This window comes from Trachypithecus francoisi, unplaced genomic scaffold (genome assembly GCF_009764315.1).
Source record: "Trachypithecus francoisi isolate TF-2019V2 unplaced genomic scaffold, Tfra_2.0 Lachesis_group3, whole genome shotgun sequence".
NCBI lineage: Eukaryota > Metazoa > Chordata > Mammalia > Primates > Cercopithecidae > Trachypithecus > Trachypithecus francoisi.
Window position 1 is genome coordinate 48,635,364 of NW_022681468.1, and position 13,878 is coordinate 48,649,241.

The window sequence follows — 13,878 nt, forward strand, 5'->3', positions numbered from 1 at the left end:
GATATCTGAGATAGTAAAACAAGACTCAAATATATACTGTCTATAAAACACCCATTTTAAATATGATATAGGTTGGTTAGAAACAAAAGGATGAAAAAGATAAACCACAAAAACATGAATTAAGTTAAAACCAATAAAAAACCCCAGAAGATTTTTTTTCTTTGGTATAGACAGAGAAAAGTGCAAATATAATGCACTGAAGACAGGATAATCTTTGTAGCAAAGAGTATGAGGAAAATTTGATACCCAAACACAAAAACAAAACTACAGAACTCATAGAAGAAAACATGAGAAAATCTTTGTGACCTGGCATTAGGCAAAGAGTTCTTAGATATGATACCAAAAATATAATTCATAGAAGAAAAAAACTGGATTTGAATTTCAAAGAAATAAAAAAGTTTTGTTCTGCAAAAGACACTTGTAAAATACAAGCAACTAACTGCGAGACAATATTTACAAACTGCATATTTGACAGAGGTTGTGTACCTAGAATATATACAGAACTTTCAAAACTCAACAGTAAGAAAACAAACAACTCAATCCCAACCCCATGCAGAAAAACATACTCACACAAACCTATAGATGAACATTTATAGCAGCTCTATGTATAAATGCCCCAAACTGGAAACAACCCAACTGTCCTTCAATGAGTAAATGGATAAACAAACCACAGTACATCCATACAATGAAATATTACTTCAAAACAAAAAGAATGAACTATCGATACACACAGCAACTAGGATGGTTCTCAAAGGCATTACACTAAGTGAAATATACCAATATCAACAGGTTACATACATACTTTGATTCTATTTATATGACATTCAGGAAAAGGCAAAGCTATAATAATGAAGAACAGATCAGTGGTTGCCAGGGTTAGGTCTGAGGGGACAGTATGACTATACGGGAGCAGCACAAGAAAGTTCATGGAATCATGGACTGCTCTGTGTCCTGACTGCTGTGGTGGTTACACAAATGTATTCATGTGTTAAAATTCATAGAACTGTATACCACACCCCCTAAAAAGAAAAGTAAATATTACTGCATGTTAAAAATAAAACAGTAGGTGCTCACTAAACATTAGCTAGATTCCTTTCAGAGGTACGCATTTAGATAACTTTCATATGATGATGGTCCATCCCTTTGAGGGGAAAAAAAATTTCTATCACGTGCCTTTACATAATGTATGTCCTTTGACTTAGTAATTTTACTTCTGATAATCGATGCTAATAATTTAAAATTCTGCCCCTCCACAAAAAAACCTACATATACAAAGCAGTTGTTGTAGGTAGAAATTTATTATAGTTAAAATTAGATACCATGTTAAATATCTCCTAATAATTTTATTCACTTATTATTTTTAAATTACAGTACATGTATTTACAAATAGTTTGTAAAAACATAAGGAAATTGTTTTATGATAGAAAGTATAAAAAAAAGGACACTTATGCTTTCACCTTTGTAAAAATACGCATTTTTTATATGTGTGTTGTTTCTGAGTGAATAGGACAATGTTTTCTTCTAGTTTAAAAAAAATTCTCATTCTGTAACAAACACATGCAACTTTTACAATTAAAAACTATTTAAAGAACTGATATTAATAAGTAATATTTATGCAGCAATCTTTGTTAGTCAAAAATATTAACAATAAACTTTATGGGGCAGAATGTTCATCATCATTGTATATTATAATAGCAAAAGTCTAGAAACAGAATATCCCAAAAAATAGAATATTTGTTACATTATTATGCATCTTATGAGAATATTAGCCAAAAATGACAATAATATACATGGGGAAATGCTTATGATATAATGGTAGGTTAAAAAAAATTGGACAGATAATGATATCTCAGCCATACATAATACAGTATGTATGAGTATGTGTATTTTAAAAATAAGTAATTCATGTTAAAGATGAGTGGAATCCAACAATATTTATCAAAATACTAACAGCATCTGTCCTTGGGAGACAGATGATACTGATCATCTTTACACTTTTCTGTGTTGTTTAGAGTTTCCTCAAAGAACATACGACATTTCCATCATATTGTTCTTGGAACATTTTGGACATGCAGTTTCTATTTAAAAAATGCTGAATGAATGACCCCAAACAGAATTAATGGCTTCCTTATCCATGCTGCCAGAATACTTGGCATATGTTGTCAGTTAAATCATCTATCTGTTCAGTAAACACCTATTGAGCATTTACTATGTCTGACATTTACTATGTCTGACAAGGTGTTGATAGTACAGAACTTATCCCACCAAATTATGGCTAGTCGTATTCACATCTATGTATGTACACAACTAGATTGTGTTCTACTTGGATTTGTAACTGAATCTCATTCATCTTTCTACTGCCGGAGCCTAATACAAGTTGTAACGCAGTAGACATTCAGTAAATGCTTGTGGGATTGAATTCTTGAAAATTCACAAAAATGCCAATTTGGGGATGTTAATGGTTCCTAATATTTTATCTAGAATAGAATAATTAAATGTTTACTCTCACAGCACATTTATACCCATTACTTTCGTTTACTCCATGAGCCACATAAACTTCAGGCTCTAAACACCCAAAATACCACATTATTATGTTCTTAGCAAGGGATAATTTAATTTTGGGATTTACAAAGACATTCTGAAGTCTTCTTTATAAGAAAAAAGAAATCATGAAATAAGTGTTTCTTCTTCAAGCTCTGAACAATCTTAAGCGCTTCATGGAAGAAATGTTCAACACTATGCCACTGGGGGAATTATTTATTCTTGACCTAACTACAAATAATTTTATGTTCTCAAGTATAGAATTCACAATTCTCATATCTTATCTCAGCTAGCATAAACTGTACGTGTTTTTCTTATTTATAAAAATGTCTTATCCTTTATAAAAATCTTTAAGCTATTTTTATATAGTGATTAGTCCTGAAAACATTTGCTTTACACTTAAAAAGGGGGCCATAGTGTCGATCAGGGGGAACTATAATTGCTTGCCATCCACCTACAATGATTTCAAGTAGGCAAGCACATCTCCAATTTCTGTGAATTGTACTAAGATCTTATTTGCTGTTCTTGCTAATCTGTCTTTATTTTTCCTTTACCCAAAACAATAACATTTATTTCTGCCTGGCCTTATTTATGCACAGATATTCAATTTAATTACAAAGATAATCTCACCAGTGACAGGGAAATAGGTATAGAAAATTGGTCTTTGGATGAGGCACAGCTGCTACAGAAACAATTTTAGAAAAGCTTAAGATTTTAGAAAAGCTATTATATAAAAAGAATGCTTACTGTTTATTTACTTCAAGAAAATGATAAAGATTAAACGTGACCATTCCACTAGGTAATATTCCTTCCACAGGATTCCACCGGTTCCCAGGAAAGTTGACACCTGGCAAGTGCTTTGCCATCTTGGGTAAATACCACTCATAAGTCATCATCTGCCAGAAAAGTCACACATGATGTCAGACTTTTAAGATATTTCTTAAAAAGAATCAAGTTTATCAAGTAATGGCAAAAACCTAAATTACTTTTGCACCAACCTAATACATATATAATTGAAAAATATAAGCACAACTGAGAATGTGGTAATGATTACTTTTTTAGTGACGTAAACCTTGGATTTTATTATGACTATCATCAGTCACATCAGTACCTTCTTCCAATTTACCTGCTGCATTTGACTCCCCAGAAGGATCTTCCCCCATTCTAATACCTAGAGCAGGAGCCCCCAAACTGGGCTGCACAGCAGGGGCCAGCATTACTGCTGTGCTCTGCCTCCTGTCAGATCAGTGGCAGCATTAGATTTTTCACAGGAGCGTCAACCTATTGTGAAGTGCACATGTGAGGGATCTAAGCTACACGCTCCTTATGAGAATCTAATGCCTGACGATCTGACGTGGAACAGTTTCATCCCAAGACCATTCCCCACCCCCACCCCCACCCCCAACCCCCAGTCTGTGGAAATACTGTCCTTCATGAAACCGGTCCCTGGTGTAAAAATGGTTGGGGACCACTGACCTAGAGAACGTGCATTCAACTTTAAGAACCAGTGTAAATATCACTTCCTTTGATGCCCTCCTCTGTCTCCACAGCCAGAATGGCATGCTCCTCCAGTACTTTGTACTCACCTCTATTAGAGCCTGTTCCTCACCAGACTGTGAGCTCCTAGAGAAAAGATACTGTATTTTTTCATCTCTGTGTCTCTGCACCTAGCACATCGGCTGGCAGAGAATAGTTCTCAAATTTATTATTATTTTGAGACAGTCTTACTCTGTCACCAAGGCTGGAGTACAGTGATATGATCTCGGCTCACTGTAAGCTCTGCCTCCCGGGTTCAAGCGATTCTCCTACCTCAGTCTCCCGTGTAGCTGAGATTACAGGCACGTGCCACTATGCCCAACTAATTTTTGTATTTTTGGTAGACACGGGGTTTCACCATGTTGGCCAGGCTGGTGTCGAACTCCTGGCCTCAAGTGATCCACCCGCGTTGGCCTCCCAAAGTTCTGGGATTACAGGCATGAGCCACCACGCCTGGCCAGTTCTCAAATTATGTTTGCTGAAGTTGAAATGCCTTTGATGGCCAGACTAGACAACCTAGACAAAATAGCCATTATTTTATTCATTCAGAAAAACAAGTATGCTCATCTATAATGAATAAGATATAACCCCTGCCCTGGAGAAGCTCAATCATGTAATAATCTAGGCCTCAAAGTTAAAAACTCTTTGGGCATTTCAAATTATCTGAATTTATTAGCAGCCCTATATTAATTACATATCCTTACAAGTTTACACATTCTTTTGATTTAAATAATTTACTTATATTAGAAAAAATCATTTTACTTAATTCTATACTTAATACATACTTAACTCTATACTTTGATATGTATCCATTCCCTCTTTTTAAAGAAGAGACTCCCATTTATACCACCAAAGCTTTGTTATGTTTGGATATCATCATTTGAGAAATTGTGCTTACGTTTTACTTGTCTTATATATTTAACTAGCAAATGACAAAGTAATTTTAATCTAAGTCTAAACTGTAAATACTCAGAAAAATACTTACTGAATTAGGCTTTATTGCCCAATAGTTCCAGTTCTGGAGGATATTAATATTAATTACATACCCACTGTGTGCTACGGACTTTATTGTTCCTCATTTAATTCTCATAATAACCTTGCTATGTGAGAATAACTGTATCAGACACTGTTGATTGCCCACTCAACAGTGAATACCTTCTTCTTTTTCACTAACGCAATCTTGATTTTGATCAGGTAGCTCAGGCAGCTATGTTCTCAGTCTAGTCGTTCTCCTTCGCTAATAAGCAGTTGAGGTGTGAGTATATGCCTCAGTATTGGTCAGTGGGGCCTGAGTGGAGGTCTGCTGAGGGACTTCTGGGGCACATGTTATTCCCAATAAATGGAAAGAGAGAGGGAGATACCCAGAAGAAGCACTGTGCTTTGTTTTAGGTTGTGATGTTTGGAACTGGGCATCCATCCTGTGACTGGGAGGGAAAAGTCAAGAGAATGGCAGAAAAGCTGCCTCAGAAACTGACGTCCCTGAACTGCTCATATTATCAATCCTAACATCACCTATCTCCAGACTGCTCATCATGTGAGGCTAAAAACTCAGTAATTTAAGTCAGATATTCTGTTTCTTGCATTCAAATGCATCCTAACTTATATAATGATGACTTACATTTCATAAATAAGGAAACAGAAGCTCTGAGAGGAAAAATCATTAGCCCCAAGTCACACATCCAGGAAGTGACAGAATGAGGACTTGAGTTTAGGTCTAATTCACTTTCTAATCCATGCTTCTCAACTACAGTAGCTGACATCCTAAACAGTGTTTAAAATCATAGTGTGGAACCATGTTATTAACAAATAACCTAGCTTTTGTCAGAAACTTGACTGCAGATCAAATTAATCAATCGGCATCTATGATATAAATGCAATTGCTTATTAAAATGTAAAACTGTATATTTACGAACCTGTTCAAAGTTTTCTCCAAAAATTATAATTATTCATTCATTCAACAAAATGCATTAAATACTATGCCTAATAATTTGTTCAATTGAATTCATCATATTATTCTTTTAAGATTAAGAATTTCTCTTTTCCTAATGACTGCTCTAAAAACACCAGAGACAGACTTCTTCCCTTTTACGAATCTATGGCTTAAATAAAAAATCTTTTACAGTTTAAATAGTTCTTCAATGAAAAAAAAAATGTTTTCATAGCCCTCAAAATTTTTGCAAGTCCTCTTTTAATGTATTTTTGTCATAGCATTAACAAAGTTTATATAAAAATTCTACAGCGTAATTATGGTTAAAAATTTCTATTTTGAGTGAAATGTTTACTTACCTACAGTATGATTTATTTCATATTCAATATAATTTATTTTAATCCCTGGACCAATGGGCAAGGTAAATTCGAATGGCTGAGTTACCTGAATGTAAAATAACAATTTTTTTTTTTTTTTTTGAGACTGAGTCTCACTCTGTCGCCTAGGCTGGAGTGGAGTGGAGCAATCTTGGCTCACTGCAAGGTCCGCCTCCCAGGTTCACACCATTCTCCTGCTTCAGCCTCCTGAGTAGCTGGGACTACAGGCGTGTGCCACCATGCCCAGCTAATTTTTTGTATTTTTAGTAGAGACGGGGTTTCACCGTGTTAGCCAGCATGGTCTTGATCTCCTGACCTCATGATCTGTCCGCCTCGGCCTCCCAAAGTGCTGGGATTACAGGCGTGAGTCACTGCGCCCGGCCTGAATGTAAAATAACAATTTAAAAATAGATTTACAGGGCCGGGCGCGGTGGCTCAAGCCTGTAATCCCAGCACTTTGGGAGGCCGAGACGGGCGGATCACGAGGTCAGGAGATCGAGACCATCCTGGCTAACACGGTGAAACCCCGTCTCTACTAAAAATACAAAAACTAGCCGGGCGAGGTGGCGGGCGCCTGTAGTCCCAGCTACTCAGGAGGCTGAGGCAGGAGAATGGCGTAAACCTGGGAGACGGAGCTTGCAGTGAGCTGAGATCCGGCCACTGCACTCCAGTCCAGGCGACAGAGCGAGACTCCGCCTCAAAAAAAAAAAAAAAAAAAAAAAAAAAGATTTACAATACAACGAACACTTTTATGGTTTGTCACATGAACGAGAGACCTAAAATATTATGAATCTAACATGAAACACATTAATTCTTTTTTTTTTTTTTTTTTTAGAGACGGAGTCTCGCTCTGTCACCCAGGCTGGAGTGCTGTGGCCGGATCTCAGCTCACTGCAAGCTCCGCCTCCCGGGTTCACGCCGTTCTCCTGCCTCAGCCTCCTGAGTAGCTGGGACTACAGGCGCCGCCACTTCACCCGGCTAGTTTTTTGTAGTTTTTAGCAGAGACGGGGTTTCACCGTGTTAGCCAGGATGGTCTCGATCTCCTGACCTCGTGATCCGCCCGTCTCGGCCTCCCAAAGTGCTGGGATTACAGGCTTGAGCCACCGCGCCCGGCCGAAACACATTAATTCTTAAAACATTCAGTTTAAATAAACGAGAAGCAACTAGTGTGACTTATGCTATTAGTTAAAATAAAAAAACAAGTATGCTCATATATATTCTACCTAACATGTAAAATGTCATATATATTCTACCTAACAGTGATCATGAAAACAGTACCCACCATTTTAAAAAAGATGTTTTTTCCAAAACACGTTTTTAAGTCATTGCTATATTCTAAGTATATGTTTCATATACTTACTTCCTGATCCACTAATGAAATGTCAGGCCTCAACCCCTCACAGTAATGCATGTAACGGAGAGAATTTCCTGGCAAATCTCCTCTCAGTAAGATAATTGCATCATGAGGCATAGAGGTGAGAAGGTTCTTTGCGAATTTATCAATCACATAGTTGGTCCTTTGGTCACAAATGCTAAATAAAAGGGTCCAAAAAAATTAAAATAGCAACACTTTGCTACAGTTTTAACAAGACTAGGCTTATTTTCTATGCCATTCTTTTCCACCATACAATAAACATTTAGTGTTTCAATATATTCTAAAATAATAAATATATCTGAAGAAAGAATATTATCGTCTGATAAGCAGCAGCTAATTGTGCAATTGAAAAAAAAAAAATCAGTCTACTGCTTACTTCCGGAGTTTATAATCACTTCCACAAAGAGGGAATCAGTACACGAGAACAGGTCCTTTTTTCCCCTAAGTGCAATCCAATTTTATTTTTAGAAATTAAGATTTCTGATTCCACTTGGAATTTAAGGCAAGTTTATGTTAACTCCATTTACTCAAAGGAACTTTCAGAAATGCAAAAGGAAATCTGCCCATTTCTGACTTGAACTTGTATGACATTTGTATGATTTTCTTGCATGCAGAGGTTGATCCTTTCCACTTCTCCCCTCCTGTGTTCCTCTCCGCCTTTGGAGATCAAGAAATCGCTAGGGGATAAGACCAATGAGAAGCAAGGGGAGGAAGAGTTTCCTGAGTTGTTTACTTCTCTCCTGGCATTATTTGCTATTGCCAATAACTTCATCCTTTTCAAGAATGAAGTGAACTTTCTAACTTCAAAGAAAAACTGGCATGAGTTCTAAGAGCATTCTATGAAAAAAGAAAAAGACAACAAAACAGTAATTAGTATCAAAAAATGAGACAAGCAATGCCCTTTCTGTTGTTATCAGGCCCATTACATTTGACGGAGCTGAGAAACACAGCCTCAAGTTGAATACCTGGGTTAGTATCACAAAGCAAAGGAACACCTGTAGGAACAGAATATTATCCCTGCCTTTGTAATTGATGTAAAAATTACTGTTTCCTACCTGATTCCCTATGTTGCAGAGTGATGAGGCACATTTTGCCATCTAGCAAAGGTGCTACGTATTCCATTCCCCCTGGGGCAAATGAAAAAAATCAAAACAAGATAAAAACACCTAGCCTATGCAAACATGTCTGGTGTCGAACCTGGACTGCCCTAATGGCCTGAGCCAGGAGATGACTGGGATAAGAAAAGGCTGGGAAACACACTGTGAGCTTGGTGCACCTGCTTGAACTAGCGATGTTGTGTCCAGGACATGCAGCCCCTTCTCTCAAGGCCTCCTGGTGGCCTTCCTAACACCAGCTCTACCCCAGTATTATAAAGAACAATGTTGTGTGTTTTTCTTTAACTTTTATTTTAGGTTCAGGGGTACATGTGTGGGTTTGCTATTTGTTATACAGGTAAATTCATGTCACAGGGTTTGTTGTACAGATTATTTCGTCATCCAGGTACTAAGCCTGGTACACAATAGTTATTTTTTCTGATCCTCTTCCTCCTCCCAGCCTCCATTCTCAAGTAGGCCCCAGTGTCTGTTGTTCCCCATCTTTGTATCCATGAGTTCTCATCGTTCAGCTCCCACTTATAAGTGAGAAGACGCAGTATTAGGTTTTCTGTTCCTGTGTTAATTTGCCAAGGATAATGGCCTCCAGCTCCATTCATGTTCCTAAAAAGGACATGATCTCATTCTTTTTATGGCTGCATAGTATTCCATGGTATATATGGACCACTTTTTCTTTTTCCAATCTGCCACTGATGAGCATTTAGGTTGATTCCATGTCTTTGTTACTGTGAATAGCACTGCAATAAACATTTGCATGCATGTGTCTTTATGGTAGAATGATTTATATTCCTTTGGGTATATACCCAGTAATAAGATAATGGTAAGAACATTGGTTTTTAAAGTTAAAAGAGAAAATTTAATCCTTTAAAATAATACCAGTTAAATCTCACTATAGCAAAATTCCAAGGGACTCTCTCTTCCAGTTCCATAATGTGTACTTGATATTGCTGGAAATAAATGAACTATAGTCTAAGACTTAGACATCTTTATGTTAGACTGAGATTCTTATTATAATGGTTATTAAACAGATTTGGAAAAATACATATAATAGTAATAATATATGAGTTAAGAAACTTTAGAACTTAATTTAAAAATAATTAAGGCTGGTGTAGTAGCTCACACCTGTAATTCCAGCACTTTGGGAGGCTGAAGAGGGAGGCTTGCTTGAGACCAGGAGTTCAGGACCAGCCTAGGCAACATAGTGAGACCTTGTCTCTACAAAAAAAAAAAAAAAAAAAAAAGAAAGAAAGAAAAAAGGCATGATAATGGTGGCATGTGTCCATAGTCCCAGCTACTGAGGAGGCTGAGGCAGAGGACTGCTTGAGCCCAGGAGTTCAAGGCTGTATGTAGTAAGCTACGATCATGCCACTGTATTCCAGCCTAGGGGACAGAATAAGACCTTGTCTCCCCGCCAAAAAACATTAATATTTACTACTACAGAGTAAACTGGACATAAAGGGAAGCATAAAGTGAATTATTTTAGGGTATACAAAAAACCCTAAATCATTTTACTCTCCATCTAAGTGGTATTTTAGGTCATGGAATTTTACCTATACTAGGGATTCTAAAAGTATCTCTTGGGTTCTTTAGAGAAAAAGATACAAGTAGTCTACATGCACCACTTAAACTCTTGTTTGCAATGGCCTGAAACCATACATCACCCATACTAAGATGCTGGTTCAGGAGGCTTAACAACCCTAAAAGCTAAAGAACTACTGCATTCAACCAAGCTGTCTCACTTTAAGTCCTGACAACCAGTAGAAGTTAAAAATGAAATCAAGTGTTAGAATCTAAATATTCAGGTATCTCTGGCTTGACAGCTACTTTTCATAAAACAACCATGTGTTACCTGTAATTAGAATATATTTGGTAGACTACAAAAAGAGTTGCAGAAAGCCATTCCAGACACTGAAGCCCATTGCTATTCAGTACTCTGTTAGTCTCAGACACAACTGCAGTCAAACCAATGCCAGCGAGGACGGCCACTACTGCATTGCTCTGCATCCAGAATCGTTCCACCTGTGAAAGAGACAAGCAATCAATAGGTCCAGTTGACTAGTTTATGCTGTCAGCTACTTATATATTTTTAAAATATACTGCCTGCATTTAGTTGTGTGTGCCTGTTGTCATTCAGGTTTTGTTAACTGCGTTCCCCAATCTAAGCCCAGGTCATTTCATTTTCCTATTTTCAAATATTCTTCCTTCCCAGTTTGACAGGTGCATCTCCCTTTTTCGATCCACACATTCATTTCAATACTGTGGCCTTCGTCTTGAACTCCAGTAATACACAGGCTGAAGGAGTCAGAGAATGCTTTTGCTTTCCTCCTGATGCTTCCTTCCACAGGGAGAAGCTCCACTGTCCTGGCCTCTCTCTGACCCCTCACGTATTTCTTTCTGTAGGATGTAAGGACTTATCCAACTGGGGAGTTTGGGAGCTGGGACTGGACCTGCAGCATCCTTTCTTTTCCTCTCACTTTCTCCTGGAAGTGAGCTACCCACAGCAAGCACCTGTCCAGGTCCAGAGTCTATCTCTGTGGCACGAGTTGGGTGGGGGAGACATGAGAAGAGGCTTGACCTCCACAGTACTGCCTATGACTAGTGGGTAAATCTGTCTATTCTGGGATGCTGGAAGAGGAAGCCCCCTTGGCTACAGATATAAGCCACCTTTTCCAATTTCAGTATTATCAGATTAAAAGTGATTCTCCCACCCATTGTACTGTGTTACCTTGTTTCTCAATTGATTCAGAACTCAGGTGATCAAGTAGGGTATTATTTATTAGGCTTCCTAAACACACACACACACAGACCACTCAGTTTCAGCTGTCAAAAAAGAGCTATTGACATTTGCAGAGATTCTATTATAAGTAGAAGAAATACTCTAATCTCAGAGACTGCTGCCAAAGAAAACAGAAACACAGTTGCTCTTTAGCCTAGGCCTCGGACTGGGTAGGTAAGAAATAAGGATATATGTTGTTAAGTGCCCTCAATTATAATTCATATTTCTTTTGCTATTAAAAAAATTCCAGGAGAAATGCAGTTGTACCTATATTTGCAAGCACACACACATACAATGACTGACTTAAATCTACTTTACATTCATTTTTCTATTTAACAACTGTGTTAATGAAACAATGCATTCTTTTTATCCTAAAAAGAGGCCTTAGCTGTATTGGCTCAATAATTTAACTTTGATTTATAAAAATGTATATAAAATTTTAACTATTCCTTAAGTAATTTGCTCTTCTACAAGATTTATGAAATGCAAACTTGTACATTCTTCACAAACTTTCTGGTCAAAGGATGTATCTAAGTAAAACTTACCACACCCATGAAAAGTGGTTTTGAAATATCTAAATTTGCTCTCCAAGCAAAGAACAATGAATAAATGCAAAACATCCCAGTAAAAAGCCATACTAATGATGGATTCTGTCGGTCCCTACAAAAAATAATAAAAATATGTCTAAAATATTTATATACATGAATGTCAAATATAATATCACAGGACTTTAAACTATTAGATCTATAAAAACTTTCCATTTTTAACTAGAAGCAAAGAGAGATCTCGGTTTTTAAAATCTGAGTTGAAACAACCACAATATAGTAACAAACTCGAACTACAACTTGGGACTACACAGTAAAGAATATAAAGCTAACATTCACAGAAGAAATGCAAACTACTAATTTTGTCAAATTTCAGAAGTGATCAAATATAGGCAAAATACAAATATTTTTATGCTTGAAATAATAAAGATTTAAGAACGACAAATCTCAATGTTGGTGTGAATGCAGTGGTATGACAATATATGTTAGTATAATCCTTCAGAAAAGTTAATTTGATAATATTTTTACTAGGAGCCTTAAAAATATTAATAATCATTGACTCAGTTATTTGTCATGCAGGCATAAATCTTTAAGCAATAACCAGAAATGTAAATAAAGATTAATCCATAAAAATGTTTTGGTATTACTTATAATAGTGGAAAAAGTGGAAGCAATCTACAGAGTTCTCAATAGAAGAACAGTTAAATTAATTCTCCTGTGGTCATAGGATGTTCTATTACATAGACATTTAAATGATTTTAAGTATCTTTATAGTATGAAAAAATGTTCACAATAAAATGTTTGTGTCAAGTAAACAAAACTATAGATACATGTACAAATATATATTTATATACAAATACATACATTCAACAGACTAGATCATAAATGAATAAATTAATGGAGATTTACAGTGCTGCATTTTCCAGAGTTTCTTTTGTCATCAGGGATTACTTTTATCATCAGAGGAATTTAAATAATAGCTTCTTTTTAAAATCAGCAATAATAATCAGTTATGGCAGAGTAAGGAATCAAACCTGAAGTTTAAGACATCAAATGACTGCCTACTTAGACAGTAATATAATGCTCAATTTCTTGAAATCATTGATTTAGAATCAGAATAAAAGTAAGAAAGCAATACATATTTATCTTAATAGCTAGGAGAGTCATTTATTTGGAGTATAAAATAATACTGGCAATGTTCTACAGTGACATACTGAAAACATTAATTCAATTCACGAACATAGAAAAATAACAGGAAAAGGAATTGTATTACTTACTTTCTTGCTAAACATATATTTGCACAAACTGCAAGGGCTTGGATGTTGAATGAGAGTTCGGTCCTCATATTTGTTACTTGAGAACTGCAAAAAACAACCTAACTTATTGTTGGCAGGAAACAAATTTCATTAATTCCAAGTAAAATATTCCTTGTAGGATACATTTGATTACACACTGAACCATCATAAGGGCTTGGGTCAGATTTTCAAATTGTATCTTCTAAAGTTGGAAGAAAAAGTGCAATAGAAAGAGTTAACTAGTTCCAAGATGTTTTCCAATGGTAACATTTGGTTACCAATTTCCATAATTTGGAATAGAATCAGAACAAATAATTTTTCTGTATTTTTGATATTGGTATACTGCATAGAATATCCGCGACTGGTTTGATAGGAAGCTGTTTGAAATGAATTT

The 13,878-nt window shown here is 36.2% G+C and overlaps 1 protein-coding gene across 3 annotated transcripts in view; it reads right to left on the reverse strand.

The window, feature by feature from the left end:
- The window catches only part of TMEM260 (transmembrane protein 260), a 326,427-nt gene that overhangs the window by 15,628 nt on the left and 296,921 nt on the right, over positions 1 to 13,878 (reverse strand). For all 3 annotated transcript variants that reach the window (XR_004431595.1, XM_033187933.1, XM_033187934.1), the window contains 5 exons: positions 13,467 to 13,550; positions 12,190 to 12,304; positions 10,718 to 10,887; positions 7,742 to 7,913; positions 3,289 to 3,437 (listed from right to left, as the gene is read on the reverse strand). Coding sequence is in view for 2 of the 3 variants with exons in the window: in XM_033187933.1 (XP_033043824.1) it covers positions 3,289 to 3,437; positions 7,742 to 7,913; positions 10,718 to 10,887; positions 12,190 to 12,304; positions 13,467 to 13,550 (690 nt within the window). In the remaining variant the exon portion in view is untranslated. The remainder of the gene's footprint in view (positions 1 to 3,288; positions 3,438 to 7,741; positions 7,914 to 10,717; positions 10,888 to 12,189; positions 12,305 to 13,466; positions 13,551 to 13,878) is intronic.